Below are 20,095 nucleotides of genomic sequence, written 5' to 3'. Positions count from 1 at the left end.
AAAAAAAAAAAAAAAAAAAAAAAAAAAAAAAAAAACACATCATAGTAAAATTAATACCTTCTCAGCTTCGCATTGAAGCTAAAATGATTTATATTTGATCAATAGAAAAATATATGAAACTACAAAAGTAGAGAAAATTTTTCATACTATTATTTTAAAGAGAAATTTAATATAGTTTATATCAAAAACATCATCCAGTACTATTTAAAACCAAATTAAATATATTTTACCAACTAAAGTACTTTAAAAAGTAAGATAATCCACAATATATTTTAAATATGCCAACCACAACGGACTTTAATGATTGTTTGGAGAATGTAGCACTCCCATACATTTCTGTGAAATTATCTGTTGGCTATAAATATAATGTAACTAAAATAAAATTAGCTCATCTATGTATAAAATTTACCATCATAACTACTTCAAGTATCAATGATAATAAAGATATTTATAATTTACCATTATTATATCTATGATGAACTGCCTGTTTTACTATGTTATTAGTTGACTCTATAGAAGATTGTGGTTCTTGATAATAGTAATGATGAGGTGTGCCATTTGATTGAATTATCTCAGATAATGGTTGAACATTAGAACTAAGAGAGGTTTCTTGAATAGTAATAGTTGATTCTTGCTTAGTATCTTCTAGTAAAAACTTTTCAAGTTCCCCAGCATCTATCTATAAAAATAGCAACACACATAAAATGTAACTAGTTTACATTATGAAAACTTTAAATTAAAAAAAATAAAATTGAAAAAAACCTAGCACACGGGGGCCGCGGCACAGTGGTGACGTGGCATAGTTGGATCAAGTATAATGATATCTGACAGTGATTAAAATCACTATAAAAAAAAAACGCTTCAATGCAAATCTTTAGATAGTGTTTAATTTTAGAAAATTGGTGTATTATTCCAAAAGCTACATGATCAGCTATTTCCTTATTAATATCCTGAAGAAGATAAAGTCTATCGAATGAAACAGGGATATAAATATTATTTCTCGTAAAAAAATTGTATTGATCCATACACTTTTCAAAAAGTTATAGCCTTTTAAAGTAAAAAATGTAAAATATAAAATCGAGAAATTTCACACAAAAATAGCATTTGTTAGCCATTTTCACTGCAAAGACAAAATAAAGTTCGAAAATTTTTTTCTCCATAATAAAGTACATTACATTAGCTTTAATTTAAGATATAAATAAAAGTTTCAGACCTTCCAGAACATTTTCAAAAGTTAATTTTTTGTAAAAAAGTTGTTATTTTAAATCCCCCCTGTGGGCAGATAAAGGGTCAGATTTACAAAAAAATATACCAAATGATAGATAAAGACATCAAGCATCTATAAAAAAAAAAGTTATATTAATATGTTCATTTTTGAAAAAGTTTTTAGTAAAAAAAATTTCGAAAATTAGTAATTTTTTTTTGGAGATTTCCCTCATTTACGGGGAACGAGGGAAATTTTTTCAATTTTTGAGGGTAATGTCTTTGACTAGATACGATTTGTGATCTTTTGACGTATCATTGAAAGAAATCGGTTAGGTGAGACTGAGAAAAAGTGGTAACAAACACAAAAAAAACATCTCAGTAAAACCAATTCCTTCTCAGCTTCGCATCGAAGCTAAAAGATTAGACAGTAAAATTATTTTTAAATTATATTAAATTACTTTTAAAAATGCAATATGCATTTTTATTTAATATAATTTGGTATAGTATGAAGTGGATACAATTTTAATGACAATAAATGTTAATAGGATAATATTTCATACTTACAGGTTCATTAGAAATTAATGATTTTCCCCACCATTCAGCCTCAAAAATTTTATATAATTGCAAAGCTACAGGTGAATCTAATTGGATATCATTCTCATTTTGCCTCACCCAAAGAACCCTTGAACATGATGGGCATTTTAAATTTCCTTGAATATTGCCTTGCTTTAAATGGTTTTTTACAAGCAATGAGAGACACCTATAATGAATAACATCTAAAAAATTGTATAATTTTTTTTGTTATAAGTACTTTTTAGTAATTAACATTTTTAACAATATATAAAAACTTACGATAACACAATAAACGGACAGCTTTCAAACATTTTTCAGATGATTCAAACTGTTTTTGACAAACAACACAAAAAGCAGTAGAAGAAGAGGAGACACTACCGCCACTACTGCTTGCTTCTTTTAACCATGTGGTATATGATTTAACAATACACTAAAAAAGTTATTTTACTACTTTACAAGACAATTAAGATAAATATATATATTTTTTGAAGTTTCATCAGAACTAATGTGTTGTAATAATATTAATAGCTTATTTCTATTTTTAGATAACCAATATCTAAAATATTAAGCATTTTATCATTTTAAATGATATCTTCAAATGTTCTACCTTCATGCTGGTTCTGTATAAATATGTACATATTTAGAATATGCAATATGTATTTATGTATATTTATTGAAATAATAGTAAATTTAATAACTTTTATGATTGTACAAAACTATTTGCATATAAGCTAATAAATATAATATTATACAAACAATTTAATGTCAATTGAGCAATATTACTAATTCAAAATGACTTACTAAAATACTGTATTGAGTGATTTTCATATAAATGGATTGTTACACAAAATATTTAATTTAGCCATTACTAACTATATTAAGTCAGTAAATAATTAATTACAACATTACAGTGTAGCGTTTAATGTGATAAATATTTTGAAAATGTATTACTTTAAAATACTATAATACTCTATCAAGAAACAAATCAGATAAAAACTTTAATATTTGCTTATCAAATTATTAAAAAAAAAAAAATTATTTATAAAATTTATTTTGTAAACTGCATTAGATTTTAATAAATTAAGTGATAAACATATATTTAGAATAAAAATAGACTTTTTACAAAATATAAAAATCTATTAATTTAGTCTAATTATTTAAGGAAAAAATACCAAAAGAAATACACACTGTAGTATGATTGTTCACTATGCAATGTTCACATACATTTACACAATGGCGAAAACAGAAATGGCCTGTAGTTTTACGTTTAGGACACTTGCATAAGCCCATTTCGCTAAATTATATCCTAAAAAACATTTTTCTTCAATTAATCTAATTATTTCACAATATAATACTAGATGTACTTAAAAAATTAATTTGTATAGAGAAAATTAAACTAGATACTTTAGGAAAATACTTCTATAAAACATATAACACGTTATTTTTAGATCTCAATATTGCTTAACAGATATTTTATAAATTGACGAATTTATTAGATGTTCTTAAAATAAAAAAATATCTTAAAATTTAATGAGATTAAAGATAAAGAATAAAAATATTAAATTAGTTAACAAACAATTTGATTCTTAAAGACATCTGATAGGTCTAATAAATATATACAGTAACTTATGTTAACAATATCAAATAAAAAAATTAATCATTAGCCGGAGATATTTCGGTTGATAACTGCCGCAGAAGACATTTATTAGCGAAAAAAAAGTTTTTTTAAGCTACTAAATTATAAATAGCTAAAAATTCGAAAATCAAATGTCAGATGATAAATATGAATTATTGTTTATTATCGAATGTAATTTTTCGTGATTAATTTTTATTTTGTTCTTTCTTACTCATCTACATTATTATAAATTATATCATGGTTACATAGACATCATTTATCAATTTCTTTATCAGTACTAAACCACCACCATCAGGTACAAATTTAATACTGAAATATTTTTTTAACAACGTCGTTGATCTCTTATCGACTATAGATGACAACAAGCATCAGCTTCTCTGTATGAGAGAGGCTACAAGTACGAAATTTGAACTTTTTGTAATTGGACGGAATGTGGAATCCCACGCATGTCCAAGTTACTGGTAAAACTCTCAATTTCCTAATTGCAATGAAATGATTCTAATATTGATGATTTTTTTTCAATTATAGTTCAAAAAGCTCGCCTCCAAGGAATTACTACAGACAAAGATTCATCAGCATCGCTTTTTGTAACAATAGCTTTAGAAGATGGTAGTAGTGGCAGAAGTCATCACAGTGAAAAGTATCAAACTTCTTCAAAGAGACCAGAGGAACATCACTCTGATGGTGATATTACTATTGTTGAATGGCATGAATTATGTGAACTGTGAGTTTTAAAAGTTATTTTGATTAAATTATTGAACATTGTTTATTTGATTGGAATATTTCTAATAGTACCAGCAATGAATAATGACCTTTTTTTGTTTTTATCCAATATTGTAAAGTTTTTCTAAGGTTTTAGACAATTCTAGACAATTGCATTGGTGACTTTACCCTTCTGCCAACCCCGATTGCTCAACATAAGGCATATAAAATGTATCAATGAAATTGTGTTGAAACTATTATAATTTATTGAAATTACATGATGACATATGATTCTAGTGAAATACCAGAATGGCGACGTGGTGGAGGAGGTGCACCTGAATTAGAATTGTGTGTATTGACTAGGAAGAAACGAGGAAAAAATACAACTTCATTTATTGGAGGTTTAGTACCGTCTTCTGATCACAAAATTGGTCGCACAACAATTCCTCTAGATGATGCTGATGTATACGAAAGACCTAAAAGCAAGTATGTATGAAACAATTTTTTTATAAATAGTCTTATTACTACTATTTTTAAATACAAATTGTAGTATGAAATTTTTAGTATATTTAATAAAATATCATATATTAATTACTATATAATATTTTTATTTGTCTACATGTTTACATGTGTAAGTTTTGTGAAGGTGGTTCCAGCTGCATAGTAAGCATGGGCGTGATATTGTTGGAGAGCTTCAAGCTAAAATTGCATACACTGTCAAATCTTCATCAGGATCAGGAACCCTTAGTAAAAAAGAAAAACATAAATTGTCTATTGGGCATCTTTCATCGTCATCAAGTATTAGTATGTCAAGATAAATTTTTGAGAATTATAAATAGTAATTTATACTATTTAAATTATTATAGGTGGAAGTTTGCTTAGCCTAGGAAGCAGTGGAAGTGGTAAGGGACGCTCATTCAAGAAGTTGGCCAAATCATTGAGTAAGGAATTAATAAAAAATTTTATTTTATATTTTATTTATTTTTACTCTAATTTTTAATATTTTTTAAAAAAAGTAATATTATGTACAAAATTATTTGGTTTAAATAGGTTTAAAATTAATTAAATCTTACTAATCTTACTAACTTCATAGATATTAGACATAAATTTTAATTCACAAAAATTTTTATTCATAAATAGTGAATTAACTCACATTCCTACTTTACTTTCTTGATTTTTAAAAATCACAATAGTATGGTAATTGTAATGAATAAAAGTTATCTGTAGATAGTATTTAATTTTGAATAGGAATTATTGAATTATTCTAAAAACAACATGAATTTCTATTCCTTATTTATATCTTGATAACAAGTTTTATGATTTATAAGTATAATAAATCAATAAATACTTATTATTGTAATTAAATTTTGTATCAAATTAATATTTAATAATTTAGTATTGTAATTTTTTTGGAAAATTTATAAAAAATTATAAAGTAGTTATTGCTATTATGGCAAATGTGTATAAAAATTGAATGGCTTAACCCAAATTTTTTAGATAACAAATTGTTGTTAATTATGAATAATAGATCTGCAAAAATTTTTCTATAAGTTCTGACATGTTTGTATTAGGTTATAAAATATGTAATTGATTTCTAATCTGATGTATATCAATAACTTCTAAAAGTTCTGCCATGGTTGCATTAAGTTCATTGGTTCATTACAACATTCTATTAAACAACTATAAATTGTGATTATTTTGTAATTAGGGTTAAAAAACTTACAGGTGTTTTCTTTGTACTCTTGTATTATATCGATAACAAGATTCTCATATAAATTACACATATGTATTTATAAAATAATTTATCTATTCAAATAAAAAATTTAGCAGAGTAGTAATGTGGCATAGTTATAACAAGTATAGATAATACCTGACAGGGGTTTTTAACACTGTCATAAAAAATGATTCTATGCAAATCTGTAGATAGTTTAATTCTAAGAAATTGGTGGATTATTTCAAAAACAAAATAAACTCCTATTTTTTGTTCTACATTGACTGCCATTTGCACATAAAAAATAAGTAGTCTTTCCAAATTTTTTTTTTTGAACTTCTAGTACATAAATCAAGCTTTATTTTAACATACATTTAAAAAACACAGTATTCCCAGAACATTTTCAAAAGTTAAAAAGTTAAAACCCAACTCCTATTTTCTTAATTATATAATGATTACAAGTTATATGATTTATAAGTATCAAGTTTATAAATCATGAACAAATACTTATTATAGTAATAAAATTTATATTCAATAATTTAATGTTGTAATTTTTAAAAGTTTAAAAAAAAATTATATAGAGCTATAAAAATGCTGCATACTGGTTGATTTTTTTAATATTATCCATTCAATTTCTCTTAAAATAAAAATAATGTTATGAAACATTTTTTTAGTAATTCTTAATTTTATATATTTCTTGATTTAATAATTATTAAGTTTTTTTTTAATTCATCTCTTATACCTTATAAAGGTCTCAGCTTTATTTTTTTTATTGTTCACATACATATTTAACTATCTAATATAACAAAAAATTATTATTCGATGACAAATTTAGACCCATTATTTTAAACATTATTAACAACTCCTAAGAATCACTCTTTTTCTTTCTTTATTCCTCAATACTCAACATCATGTTTGCTAAATTTTCCTATAATCCAATCAATAATTGCTGCTAAGCTGACACCAATTTTGCACCATAGCTTAAACAATTTTAATTATTTTCTTCTCATTAAATACATATTTGAATCATTAAAATAATTTATAAATACTATTTTTATCTTTTATTACTTACTATGTTCAAATTTATAAATTGGGTTTGTCCTATTAAAATACATAATAATAATAACATGTTTAATTATAGCATAAATAAAATAATGATGAAAATAACATAACCCATATTTTACCTAATCTCTATGTTTTAAAATGGTTATAAAATATGAAATAATGGGTCAAAAGATGTCATTGGCCAGCCATATTCTTAATTAGATTATTTTTAGCTTCGATGCGAAGCTGAGAAGGTATTAATTTTACTATGATGTGTTTTTATTTGATAAGCTAATTAATTATGTATATTAATATTATAAAATAAAGTTAGCTAGTCTCACTACAGTCTTGTAGAATTTACCTTTCAGCTTCTTTGGAATTCTTTTATCACGTAAGACCAGATGCTTCTCTCCACTTCAATCACCCGTACTAAATCCTGTGTCTTACATCCTCGTCAATACCACCGCTCTTTTGCACAACTGATCCTAAATATTTAAAACTTTCTACCTCTCCAATCACATCCTCGCTTATTGTCACTGATCTCCTTATTTCGCCTTCCTTGTGTTCTCTTTTATCAAACTCGTACTCTATATGCTCTGTCTTATTCCTACTTATTCTTAAACCCTTTTCTTCAAGAGCTGATCTTCACACCTCTAGCCTTTGATTAATTTTCTTCCTATTTTCTCCTATTAACACTATATCGTCAACAAACAACATGCACCACGGCACCTCTCCTTGTATTTCTCTAGTAATTTCATCCATCACTATAGAAAATAAGTAAGGCCTTAAAGCAGAACTCTGATGCACTCCTACTCTTACCCGAAAATCTTCTGTTACTCCTACGCGTTTTATCCTGGTACAAGTGCCATCATACATATCTTCTATTATATTAATGTACCTTTTCGGTACTCCTTTTCTCATTGACCACTTTAAAACCTCTCTCGGTACTCTATCATACGCTTTCTCCCTTCTAAATAAGATTTTATTTAAAAGTTCCTTCAACCACCTTACGCCAACACCGCCTAATATTTTCCATACTTCTACTGGCACTTCTTCTGGTCCTACTGCTTTATTCTTTTTCATTGATGCCACAGCCTCTGATATCTCGCTAATTAAATCTAATTAAGTCCCTCATTACACGAGATATCCTCTAATGTCTCTTTTGGATACTCCTCATTCAGTATTTTTTCAAAATACTATTTCCACCTTTTTTTCACATCAGCATCACTCGAGAGTACCCTGTTAATGAACCCAATGAAAATAAAGACATGAGAACTGCTCGGTTATACTTCTACATCATCAACTCGGCTAAATATTCATGCTGCAAAGATTATGTTGTATATTTAGTGGGAATAGATGGTGTTATTTATTATGAGCTGTTTAAACAGAATGAAAACATCACTTATGAACGATATAAATTTTAATTGATGTGACTAAACCGAGCACTGTGTGAAAAATAACCACAATACGAAAAAGTGATTTTATTACAAGACAATGGTAGGCATTATGTTGCCAAACCCCTTAAAACCTACATAGAAACGCTCAAGAGGAAGTCCTATCCCACCCGCTTATTCCTCAGGTCTACTTCCTCACCTTAATCCCAACTGCTTTGGGTCGTCCACCCTTATCCTAAACTTCCACTTGACACAATCTCCCACATCATCTACGCTTACATCAGCTGTCCTCATATCGCATTCAATTGCATCCCTCCATCTTTTTTTTGGTCTTCCTCTACCTTTTCTTCCTTAATCATTCATTTTCCTCAGATAATATGCCAATTATTACTTGTTTCATTAGATGTCACAAGGTCTGAATGATCAGCACTTCCCCTCATATAAAGACATCAAAAAATGGTTTTATTCTTAGATTTATCATGATGGAGCTCTGTCAGAATGTTGGGAAAAAGTTGTAGCTATTCAAAGTATTGCAATAGACAATACTTTGAATAATATATATGTAAATATTTTTTCAAAGTAAAGTTGCATTTCTATAAAAAAACATAAAGAGCTTAATTGTGCACCTAATAGTTACAAATATTTTAACACAATAAAATTTTTTAAATTTAAGAAAGTCTATATACTTGACTTGACAAGCATTTTTTTTTACTAAAAGATTTTCAAAAAAACTAATCCTTCATAGGAATAATTACTTTTAGAATGTTTATTAACAAAAATGATTATTTCTAATAACAAATATTAATTAATTAGTATATGGTATTATTACATATTTTAATACAACAAAATGAACTTAAGAATATTGTTAATTTAACTACATTAACTAACAAATTTTTAGCTGGAAAAATTAAACGTCAAAAAAACAACAGTACTATTGATGGTTTAACAGAAGAAGATAATATTGAAACCCCTCATCGTTCTGAGTTTGAATCAAGTGATGTAGATGATGTTGGTGCTGATGATTTTACAGTGAGTCTTAAGAGAATTATTCATATTTTTAGTTGTATAATTTTTTTGAATTTACTTTAAAATATACCAAGTCATCAGAATTTAATGAATCAACAGTGTTTTTTCAATAAAATAAAGATAATATTGATAATTTTCTTTTTGGTTTCTTTTAGATACATGATTTTCTCAATTTATCAAAGGTGAAGTGTTTCTTATGTTCATTACTTATAGCTTATAAGGGTGTTAACATTTATTTCATAAATGGCAAAATACATGTTTAACTAACTTATAAAATGGAAAATAATCTAATTTAGAAAATGACTAGCCAATAACAACTTTTGAACCAGTATTTCAGAATGTATAACATTTTTATACCAAGTTGGTAATAGGTGTGATCCCAAGAAATGTCTAGTAATAAAAATAATAGCACCTGTATCTCACATCTTTTCATTACTATGAATTTGAAACTTGAATTTTTAATAACTTCTTAAATATTGGTACAAAAATTGTTATTGATTATCAAAGATTAATACTATTATAAAAAAAGGCATTTTCAAAAGAAATTTTCTGCATTTTATAGCTGCTATAACTTTTTTATAATCACTGATCTTAATGAAATTAAGTATACTAAAGATCATAAGCTTTCATTTGGATTTTTTTTTGTTATAATCTAATTTTAAAGATTTAAAAGAAACCACCCACACTTGAAAAGAATTTTTTTTTATAATTTTTTATAACATTTACTTCTTTTTTGCCTGTATTAAAATTAATCTCTTAAAGAGTACTGCAATATTCAAAACAAAAATGCGTCCGGAGATTGTTCTAATAAGAGAAATTGGCTGTCAAACTAAAAAAATTTATAATTTTTACAAAAAATTATTTTGTATTCAAATTTTAACTATATTCTTGAATTACTGACAGACCCATACATATATGATACCTTTTTACAAGTACTTTAAGATTTAAGAAAAGAAAGTCCTTCCCATAGTATTTTTTAACACGCTTATATTAGTTTCACCTGTATGTATGTTTGTAACTCTCCACGCGCAGCGTTACCCGTCATCTATTGCCTTGAGACTAAACTTTCCTAACACATTCACCCACCCACCCCCTCACCGCTTGCTGACAAACACAATTCCTGTATAATTTTATTTTTGGTCCTTGTACCCGTACATGCGTGCGTATTATCAATATTATATATATATAAACAAATTTTTATTGTTTATTATTAGTTATAAAAATTTAAAGATTCAATTTTTTTTAAGTTAATATACATGTATAATATATAAAGGAATACAAATACAGGTAGCTAATTGGTTTTTTATGACGATATTCGCAGGTATATAGCCTTTATTATCAATGGTCATAAGACACATTGTTGTGAGTTTTAAACACACTAACTGGCAATACAGAAATTTTATCTATTGATAGTCATAATTTACAATAAACACTCCGTAACTGTGACAGCGATGTCATAAAAACTAAAAAGTAAAAAATAATTTAAAAAATAAGCTTAAAACAATAATGAACGAAAAATACTAGTGTTATTGTGAAAAAAACCATGGGAGCTTTGTGCCATATTTTTTTTCAATAATACTAGTATTTTTCATTCATTATTGTTAAAAGCATATTTTTAACTTTTTAGTTCGATATGCTTTAAAAGCATGTTTTTCAGTTTTTTTAAACTATGTTTATTCCATAAATTATTTGATTTTAATGTGCACTTTTTTCAAGAAAAAATTACATAGACTTCCATGAAGCGTTTTTTTTTTTGTTATAATAATGTTAATCACTGTTAAATATCATCTGTTCTTGACTCAACTATACTGTGTCCCCACTATACTAGTTTTTTAATGATTATAATAGAAATTATATTTAAAAATAATGATATTAAATATTTATTTTAATTAGCTTGATGGGGAAGATTTTTCACCAATTTCGTATCCAAAAGTAGTAGAATCAAGTGTGAAAGATTTATCATGGTCACTTGATGCAGTAGAAGGTGATCAAATCAAAAAGTTAGCGCTATCACCATCAGCAGAAAGGAACAATAGCAATATAAGCACAATTAGTCAAAAAACACCTGAACGTGATGAATGGCAACGGAAATTGTATGGTGGAACTGTTGGTGGTAGAGGTACATTTTTAGTTACAAATTTAATCATTTTAATGTCAAATTCATTAAAATTATTAGAACAGTAGCTGCAATTTAACTTCTTATGTGACTAAAAAAATTACTATTATTTCAGACTCTTTAAAATTACCATTGTCAACATCAGATGTTACAAACACAACTCTTACGACATCTGATAGAAAAAATAGTCCATCTCATTCAACAGCATCTACACCTCCTCGATCACCATCTTTTACTGAAAAACATTCTCCCAGTAAGTATTGGTATCTGAGTTATTACCTAAAAACACTGAATTATAATTTTTTATTAAGGTTTTTATTAATGCAATTTAAACTTGAACTTAGAAAACCGTAACTTTTAATCATCAAATTAATCAACATTTATTTGATTTACAAAAAATTTTTTAATAAATTATTATATTATTTTTGCTTTTAATAGAAACTGGTGTAAATAAATGGAGTGGTGTTGCCAAAAGAGTAGTAGTTGGAATGGAACAGCATAAAAGTCCATCCTTAGATCGATCAATGGATGGTGGTGGAGAATTTGATGGCAAGACAAAAGATGTATGTTTTTATACCTTTATCTAAAAATATTTTAGTAAAATTTTATAATTCTACAATTATTTAAAGGAATTAATTATGATGATTATGGAATTAAGACGACGGTTAGCAGATGAATCAAAAAGACGAGAAGATCTAGAAGATTATGTTGATTCATTATTGGCTCGAGTTATGGATAGAGCCCCTGCAGTTTTACAAAAACCATATGAAGCAACAGCATGTCGATAAATATATAAAATAAACCTATTGGCAAATACCAGGGAGTTATATTCAATTTTACAAATTTTATTAGTTAATTTTTATAAACAGGGACTAGCATTAATTATGAAGTTACATATCTAACGAATTTATAGTATTTAACGAGTGAGTTGACTTTTTGAGCAAATTTTTATAAGTGGTTTTTTTTTATAAAATTATATATTTTAATGATTTTTTGTTAATATTTAAATTTTTTATACAAGCCATATATTTATGTTTACATTTGTCACATTTAATGTTTAATCTACCTAATAAATTTTACATTAAATTTTTGTATTTTTTATATCAATCATTTTTTAGAATTAGCATATAAATAAATTATACCAAAAGTGCATTCCATATTTTAATGAAATTAATTAAAATCGAAGAAGTTTTAATGCATTTAATACCACTTGGCTCTCTAGAAATTAATTTTGCATTGTCAATTAAATTGGCGGATTAAGGTTGAACTAATGAAATATTGATAATTTAAACAATCTTCATTCAAAGATTTAATTTTGTTTTAACTAACTTATTTCACTATAATTTATTGGTGGGAATTTTCGTTCCTTTAATGAAATCGTTTCTTTCGGTACATTCCAAAGTACTCGGTACACCAGTACTTTTACATTTTTGTAATTGAGTACCTTTATTGCGACCTGTTACCAAAACCATACCAGTATTTATTGATCATATAAACAGTTGTATCTATGTGGGACGTTAGTAGGTACAGTACCAATAATTAATCAATAAATACGTCTATATCATTTACTCATCAAGTAATATTTTAAAAAGCGCGAATCCTTTTCGGAAAAATGTTTATATAAGAATTTTTTTTAACAGTAATAATACAGAAATATTGATAGGCATAATATTAAATCTTAATGAAAAAAATAGATAATTTATCGCATAATAAATAAACAACCGTACTTTTAAGGCGCGTACCGTATTTTGACCAAGTTAATATGAGGTATAATCAATTATTAAAGTACAAAACTATCATGTTGTTAAAAAATATGTTAAATAATATACTGTTTTTTTAATTATACAAGATGTTAATCTTTCGAACAATAGTAATATATGGACGAGTACCCTGGTGGAGTGTAAAATAGGACCTCGTTTTTTTTCTCCAAAATTGGAGGAATTTTGGAATAACCTCCCCGAATTTCTCTAAAATTAAAAATAAATCATACCACGATATTTTCCGCAAAATGCTCACACAAATTGAGGGGTCACTCAATTTTGTCCAAAAATTGATCATTTTCCCTCATATTGCCCCTTAAAATGACTTGAGCCGAAATTTTAGTGTTACATATCAATTTGTATTAGAATTTTGCGAGAAATTCCATAGTATTGTTTTTTTTTTATAATTATTACTTGTACTTTCAGTAATAATAATGGTAAGAATGAATCGTGTGATCACCTAAATAATAAAATCCAATAAAAATAATTTTAAACATTTTCAATAGTTTTTTTTTTATTTCGTTATAATTATTTACAAATTACCATCATGCTAAGTCATAAAAAAATCGTATGTATTTTTGGAGATAATTAAAAAAAAACTAAATTGATCTACAACCACTATTGGCTATTTATTACTAAACATTTATTACTAATTGGTAAAAATAAAATTTTACCAATATTTTCCATAATAGCTTAGTTAGATAGTAAATGTACGTAATAATTGTAACTGTGTGACACTATCTAAATTTGCATTTGTTATCATGGCATGCCATGCCTTTGAGTAAGACAACTTTTTTATCAGCTGCGTGCGTTTTAATTCATGTTTGAATTATTGAGTGCTGTTTAGTAAAGTTTTTTAATTTAATTTAAATAAAAGAATGTTTACTAATTCGGAATACACTGATATGATTTTACTTGTAGTTTATCCTTGTAGCTTATCCTAAGCTTCCACTTGACACGATCTCCCACATCTTCTACGCTCACATCAGCTGTCCTCAAATCGCATTCAATAGCTTCCCTCCATCTCTTTTTTGGTTTTTTATATCTCTTCTTCCTTCAACATTCATTTCTATAACTGTTCTTACAGCTTCCGATTCTTCTCTCCTCATAACATGACTAAACAATCTAAGTCTATTTTCTGTCATCTTATCCACGATTGACGCAACACCTATACTTCCTCTTATATGCTCGTTCCTTATCCTATCTTCTCTAGTCACTCCACTCATCCAACTAAGCATTCTCATCTCTGCTACACTTATTCTCTGCTCTACTTTCTTATCAACCGCCCAACACTATGAACCATACATCATAGCTGGCCACACAATTTCATACTAAATTTAAAAACTATAATTAGTATTTATTCATATATTATATTTTAAAAACAAAGTACTACTAATCAGGATATAATTAAAGAAATAAGAGTTGATGTTGCTTTTAAAATATTTCACCAATTTCTCTAAAGGAAACACTATCTACAGATTTGCATCGAAGCGTTTCTTATGATAGTGATTTTAATCACTGTCAGATATCATCTATACTTGTCCCATCTATGGCCTCGTCCACACTTTGCCTCGACCCCACTGTGCTACCGTTTTTTTTTATTTTAATACTATACTAAGAATCCTTAATAGGACTTTGACATAAAATGTGGTATTACAGCACAAGACTAAACTGTTGGCCTCTAAATATTTTTATAAATTATTTTAAACAGAAAGCAGTGGCAGATAAATTACTTTGTAATTAGGATGAGTTGAAAAAACTTAATGATAAAAATCATCATGTGAGCTGTGCCCCAATATCACAAAGCTTTTATATTATACTTATTTTGTATTTGTATTACTATATCAAGATATATAATAATCACAACTAATAGTCCACAATAATAAAATATATTATTATGGACTATTAGATGTGTATAAATGGCTTTCTTTTTATTAAGTCCGTTTCAAATATTTCATTTATTTTAGAATAGTATCCCAATAAATTTACCTACTTATGTGGTAACCAATTGAAACCAAATTTTCCAGGGATGCCAAATAATAAGTGGTAAACTGGGTGTTCGAAGTCCAATTTAACAACGCGGATAAGTGTTGTCAGGAAGAGTCAAAATAATAAATAATTATAATATAACATTCACTGATAGAACACTGACCACTGAGAAGATGATCAAGTCTCCTTTTATATTTACATTGTTCATTAAATAATCATTAAAATATTAATACTATAATACTTTATAGTAATTATAATGTTACATATAAATTCCTTAAAACTAAAATTTACAAAATAATTATGGGTTAACGACACCATCACCCTTAAAGAGAAATAATATCTAAAATTTTAATACATAACACATTTGAGTCACAATAAAATACACAGCAAACTGATATAAGTTAATACAAAATAATAATACATAAAATAAATAATTAATAGTATTTTCATATATGGAGGGCTCAGAAGTCAATCAGTGTAAGTCACTTCTCTGTGAAAACTGAGTTGGGTAATTCAACTTGTGCTTTCATTTTTATTATACTGTGTTAGATTTAAGTTTTTCAGTATGTTATATCTCAATAAAAAGTTATTAGTACCTTTACGGGTCTCTCTATTTTATTACAACAAGTTTTGAAAAATCCCAATTATCTCATTAATCTCAAGTTTTATTTATAAATATAACTACATTATTTTTTACGAATACATTTATCATGTATCATTTCTTCCACTTAACACATCATATAGTTAAGATAGCATAATGACTCAAATAAGTATTAACTTATTGATTCATTATTTTTTGTAGGTATTGAGTAAATTCTATACTAGTGCCTTTTTAAAAAATATCGTTAATAAATATTTCTGACATGGTAAAAATAATCTAGATCATTTAATCTTTTATATAACTCTTATTTTGAACAATTTATTTATTAGCTCCGATGCGAAGCGGAGAATTAATTTTACTATGATGTGTTTTTTTTTTTTTTTTTTTTTTGTCTGTTGCCACTTTTTCTCAGCTCTCACTGGACTGATTTCTTTCAAAAATACGTCAAAAGATCACAAATCGTATCTAGTTGGAGACATTGCCATTAAAAATTGAAAAAAATTCCTACGTTCTCCGCAAATGGGGGAAATATCTAAAATATTACAAATAAAGCTTATTTTATGTACTATAAAATGAAAAAAACTAATTTGTCCCGACACTTTTTCTTCTACATTTGAACGGCTGCCGTAGTTAAAAAAACACTATTTTTGTGTTAAAATTTTCGATTTTCGATTTTAAATTTTCAACTTAAAAATGCTATAACTTTTTGAAAAATGTATATATCAGCACAATTTTTTTTTTCTAAATACATTATAAGTACATCTTTCATTTGACATACTTTTTATTAAAATTGGACAATTTCCCCTTATATAGGGGGCGTTCAAAACTTAAAATATTGTAAAAAACATAGATCTTTTTCAACTGAACTTTTGAAAATGTTCCGGAAATACTGCGTCCTTTAAACATATATCAAATTAATGCTTATTTCATGTACTATAAAATAAAAAAAAGAAATTTGTCCCGACGACCTATCTTCTATGCGCAAAAGGCTACCGTATTCAAAAATATGCTATTTTAACAAATTTTTTTTTTTTTTAATTAAACACTATCTACAGATTTGCATCGAAGCGTTTTTTATGATAGTGATTTTAATCACTGTCAGATATCATTTATACTGGACCCAACTATGCCACGACCCCACTGTGCTTGGTTTTTTGTTTTTTAATTTTTATGAAAATAACAAAAAAAGAGTATATAACAGGTCAAAAATATATTTATTAACAGACAAAACATAAAATATATATTCCTTTATAAAATTTTTAATTCTAGGCGAGTTCCATGGACTATTTGACTTTTCAATGCTACCTTGCTTTAAGAATTTTTAATTGTTTATCAACCTCCTCGTTATGACACATAGGGAATCTGTATTGTCTTATATTAATTGGATGAGCATTAGGGGTTATTATTTTATGTACAATTTGATTAGTATAAGATAATTAATCAGCGGATAAAATTAATATGTCATTAAATTGATTTCACAAATTATTAATAGACGACTTTTCTTTACAGTTTAAATGATTTAATTTAAGATTTTGATTTAAAAGAGTTCATCTATTATTGTTATTAGTATTAACATTATTACAATTGATAGTATTTACATATTATTTATGAGCACGAAATCTTGTGCTAAAAAATCAAATTTAATATTATTTATAGAAATCGAAACATCTTTTTCTGATGTGTTTAAAATCGGTATGATTGCATAATTATCTTTAATTTATGTTATACAACTTCCAATAAAAACATTTTCTTAATTACTATAAGATCATATATATAGCTAGAGATATAATTCCAGTTGTATAATTAGTATGGGTTTTTTACTTTAATGATAGATTCTGACAAGCCTAATTTCATGAATTCATGTGACCCTACAAACTTAAGACGATTAAAAATAAAATTTAACACTTTTTGAGAGATCGTAAAACAATTGTACTATAGACTACGTAAAAGAGTACGATTTAATAATACGATATCTCGGCGCCAGGATTATATTTGGAATTGCATTAAAAACAGGATGCATTAGCGATGTTTACATCTTATTGTAACACGAATTATCATGCCTATTTTGTATTTTTGTGTTGTTTTTAAAACTTATCAATGTAAAAATATCCAACTAAATAAAAAATCTTCCCTATTTCATAATAACTATTCATATTTTCACTAGAGTACTGAAGACTAAGGTCCCCTTTTGCGTGTTTTTACCATTTAATATATTTATTTGTATTATTATCTATATAATTATAGTTATAACAATGAGTACACAACGAGGAAATAAGTGTATTTTTTTTAATTGCGGTAAAAACATAAGAGAAAACCCAAATCTCTGATTCCACCGTTTCCCGAAGGATGATCAATCGATGCAATGAGTATTAAACTCTGGTATGTATAAAGTACTTTTGTACACTGAAGAATAATTTTTAAAAATTGTATTTTTATATTTTTAACCAAATACTAAACCATTAAAAATAATACTTATAAACCGTTCTATTTTTCAATATTTGTCATAGTCATATTTTAAATGGAATATCTAAATTCTATAAGGTAAAGAGTGAGTAGAGCTATTTTTTTATAACTAGACATTTCCTAGCCGTACTCTTCCACTCACTTAGATATAAAAATAGCAAATATTATTAAAATTATGAATTAGAACAATTTATGGACTACATAGGGTGTTATATACGTGAATTATTATTTATTTTATGAATATTTGTTTTTCTTTTAAAAGTATCATTATTATCTTGAAATTACTTCATAAATGTTATTAAACTACTTATTAATTACTTGAAATAAAAACAATTAAATTTCGTAATTTAGTTACAGTAAAATAACGACATTAAAGTAATGAATAATTTAAGTTACTTAAATTTACAAGACTGATTTTTATCAAAAAATGTATAATGTTAAAACACTAGATGAGTCGATTTGGTTATGACTATAGAACAATTTATTATTTTTAACATTTTTTTAGTTTTCAATGAAGGGTATTAAAATTAATTATGGATAAATATTTTTTAGGAAACACCAGATTATTAAATTTATCTGTAGATGAATTGTATAATAAGTATGTTTGTTGTAATCACTTTGAAGCCTCCGATTATCTTAGTGAGAAAAATATTTATTTGTCTAAATCGGCTATACTTCAAAAATATGACAAAAATGATGAGGTAATCAAAGTTTTGACTCCAGTCAGGACTTCTAAGAAAAAAAAAAAAGAAAAGACACCAACGGAATCGCCAAAAATTTCTTTATGTGCACAACAGTTATTTTCATCCTCAACTTCTTCTTTGTCACTAGCTACTAGAAATTTCATAAATAATTTAACTGAAATGCCATCCACTCCTGTTTCTCGCAAAGTATCGGAGAACAATTATGAACAAAAATGTCCAAATATTTCTAGTCCAGGTACATCTTTTAAAAAAATTAAAAGTATTGTTCAAAAACATAAAAAAATATTGAAAAATAAAAATTCTGTTGTGAGTAAATTAAGAAGCAAATTAAAGTGTACAAGAAACCAAGTTCAAGTCATAAAAAAAAATTAAATATTCAAGTAAGAATTCTAAAATTTTAGCTGAAATGCAAATGTTTCGTAATAATAAGTCGTGAAAAATTTATTCGCGAGCTCAAAAAACTTTTGCTTTAAATTTATTCTATAAATCTTCTACAATTTATAAATTTTGAAGAGACCGCCAAGGTATAGTTTTACCTGGGATAACATCTATAAAAAGATGGATTGGTAACTCTAAGTTCCGACCCGGTTTTAATTCAGCTTACCTCGACCACATAAAAATTAAAGTTGGGCTTATGGCCCAACAAGATAAATTTTGTGTAATTTCATTTGATGAAATGAAAATCAAAACTTTTCTTGAGTACTCTAAATTTTTAGATTGTGTTGAGGGTTATGAAGATTTAGGACATAAAGGTCGTTCTAATTATCTTGCTTCTCAAGCCATGGTATTTCTTGCCAGAGGCTTATATGGCAGNACATGGTATTTCTTGCCAGAGGCCTATAAGGCAGGTGGAAATTACCTTTGGCATATTTCTTATCTGGTACTTCTATGAATCAAACATATCAATAACATATCTTAACTTCTTATTTTATCATTTTTAGTGATCTGAACTTCGGTTAAAATTACTTTATTTGTTTGAATATATTTTTCTAAAATATTTGTTTTTAAAATTTATTTATTTTAAATTATATTTTATATTTAATTTATATATTTTTATATAAATCGTATCTAGTCGAAGACATTACCTTTAAAAATTGAAAAAAATTCCCTCGTTCCCCGTAAATGGGGGAAACCTCCAAAAAAATTACAAATTTAAAAATCGCTAATTTT

At 26.4% G+C, this 20,095-nt stretch overlaps 3 protein-coding genes and 1 pseudogene across 11 annotated transcripts in view; 3 read left to right on the top strand and 1 right to left on the bottom strand.

The window, feature by feature from the left end:
• LOC126899979 (11-beta-hydroxysteroid dehydrogenase type 2) overlaps positions 1-2,239 on the top strand; it is a 7,626-nt gene extending 5,387 nt beyond the window's left edge. Inside the window, exon 5 of one of the 3 annotated variants that reach the window (XM_050675302.1) lies at positions 2,098-2,239. In XM_050675302.1, coding sequence (XP_050531259.1) covers positions 2,098-2,117 — 20 coding nt within the window. In that variant the 3' untranslated portion in view covers positions 2,118-2,239. The remainder of the gene's footprint in view (positions 1-2,097) is intronic. The other 2 variants (XM_050675301.1, XM_050675300.1) reach the window with 2 other exon arrangements.
• LOC126899981 (zinc finger protein-like 1) overlaps positions 1-3,717 on the bottom strand; it is a 7,274-nt gene extending 3,557 nt beyond the window's left edge. The window contains exons 1-5 of one of the 6 annotated variants that reach the window (XM_050675306.1): positions 3,627-3,717; positions 2,968-3,085; positions 2,059-2,209; positions 1,771-1,982; positions 460-679 (exon numbers count right to left, since the gene is read on the bottom strand). In XM_050675306.1, coding sequence (XP_050531263.1) covers positions 460-679; positions 1,771-1,982; positions 2,059-2,209; positions 2,968-3,069 — 685 coding nt within the window. In that variant the 5' untranslated portion in view covers positions 3,070-3,085; positions 3,627-3,717. The other 5 variants (XM_050675307.1, XM_050675305.1, XM_050675303.1 and 2 more) reach the window with 5 other exon arrangements.
• Positions 3,718-3,727: 10 nt separating this feature from the next.
• LOC126899976 (rab11 family-interacting protein 2) lies at positions 3,728-12,502 on the top strand. 2 transcript variants are annotated; one of them, XM_050675292.1, is made up of 11 exons: positions 3,728-3,876; positions 3,944-4,139; positions 4,415-4,603; positions 4,764-4,921; positions 4,984-5,058; positions 9,165-9,295; positions 9,448-9,474; positions 11,186-11,411; positions 11,524-11,661; positions 11,847-11,971; positions 12,038-12,502. In XM_050675292.1, exons 1-11 carry the CDS (start codon positions 3,846-3,848, stop codon positions 12,194-12,196), a joined length of 1,455 nt encoding a protein of 484 aa, XP_050531249.1. In that variant the 5' UTR covers positions 3,728-3,845; the 3' UTR covers positions 12,197-12,502. The 2 variants fall into 2 exon arrangements, with proteins under 2 accessions (XP_050531249.1, XP_050531250.1); XM_050675293.1 differs by lacking the exon at positions 9,448-9,474.
• A 6,178-nt stretch (positions 12,503-18,680) lies between these two features.
• LOC126898052 (uncharacterized) lies at positions 18,681-19,817 on the top strand (annotated as a pseudogene).
• Positions 19,818-20,095: the final 278 nt, after the last annotated feature.

The sequence above is a fragment of the Daktulosphaira vitifoliae genome, unplaced genomic scaffold, assembly GCF_025091365.1.
Source record: "Daktulosphaira vitifoliae isolate Bord-2020 unplaced genomic scaffold, ASM2509136v1 Scaffold_2, whole genome shotgun sequence".
Classification (NCBI taxonomy): domain Eukaryota; kingdom Metazoa; phylum Arthropoda; class Insecta; order Hemiptera; family Phylloxeridae; genus Daktulosphaira; species Daktulosphaira vitifoliae.
Note: the sequence above shows the minus strand (reverse complement) of the source record. Positions and strands in the feature narration are given on the sequence as shown.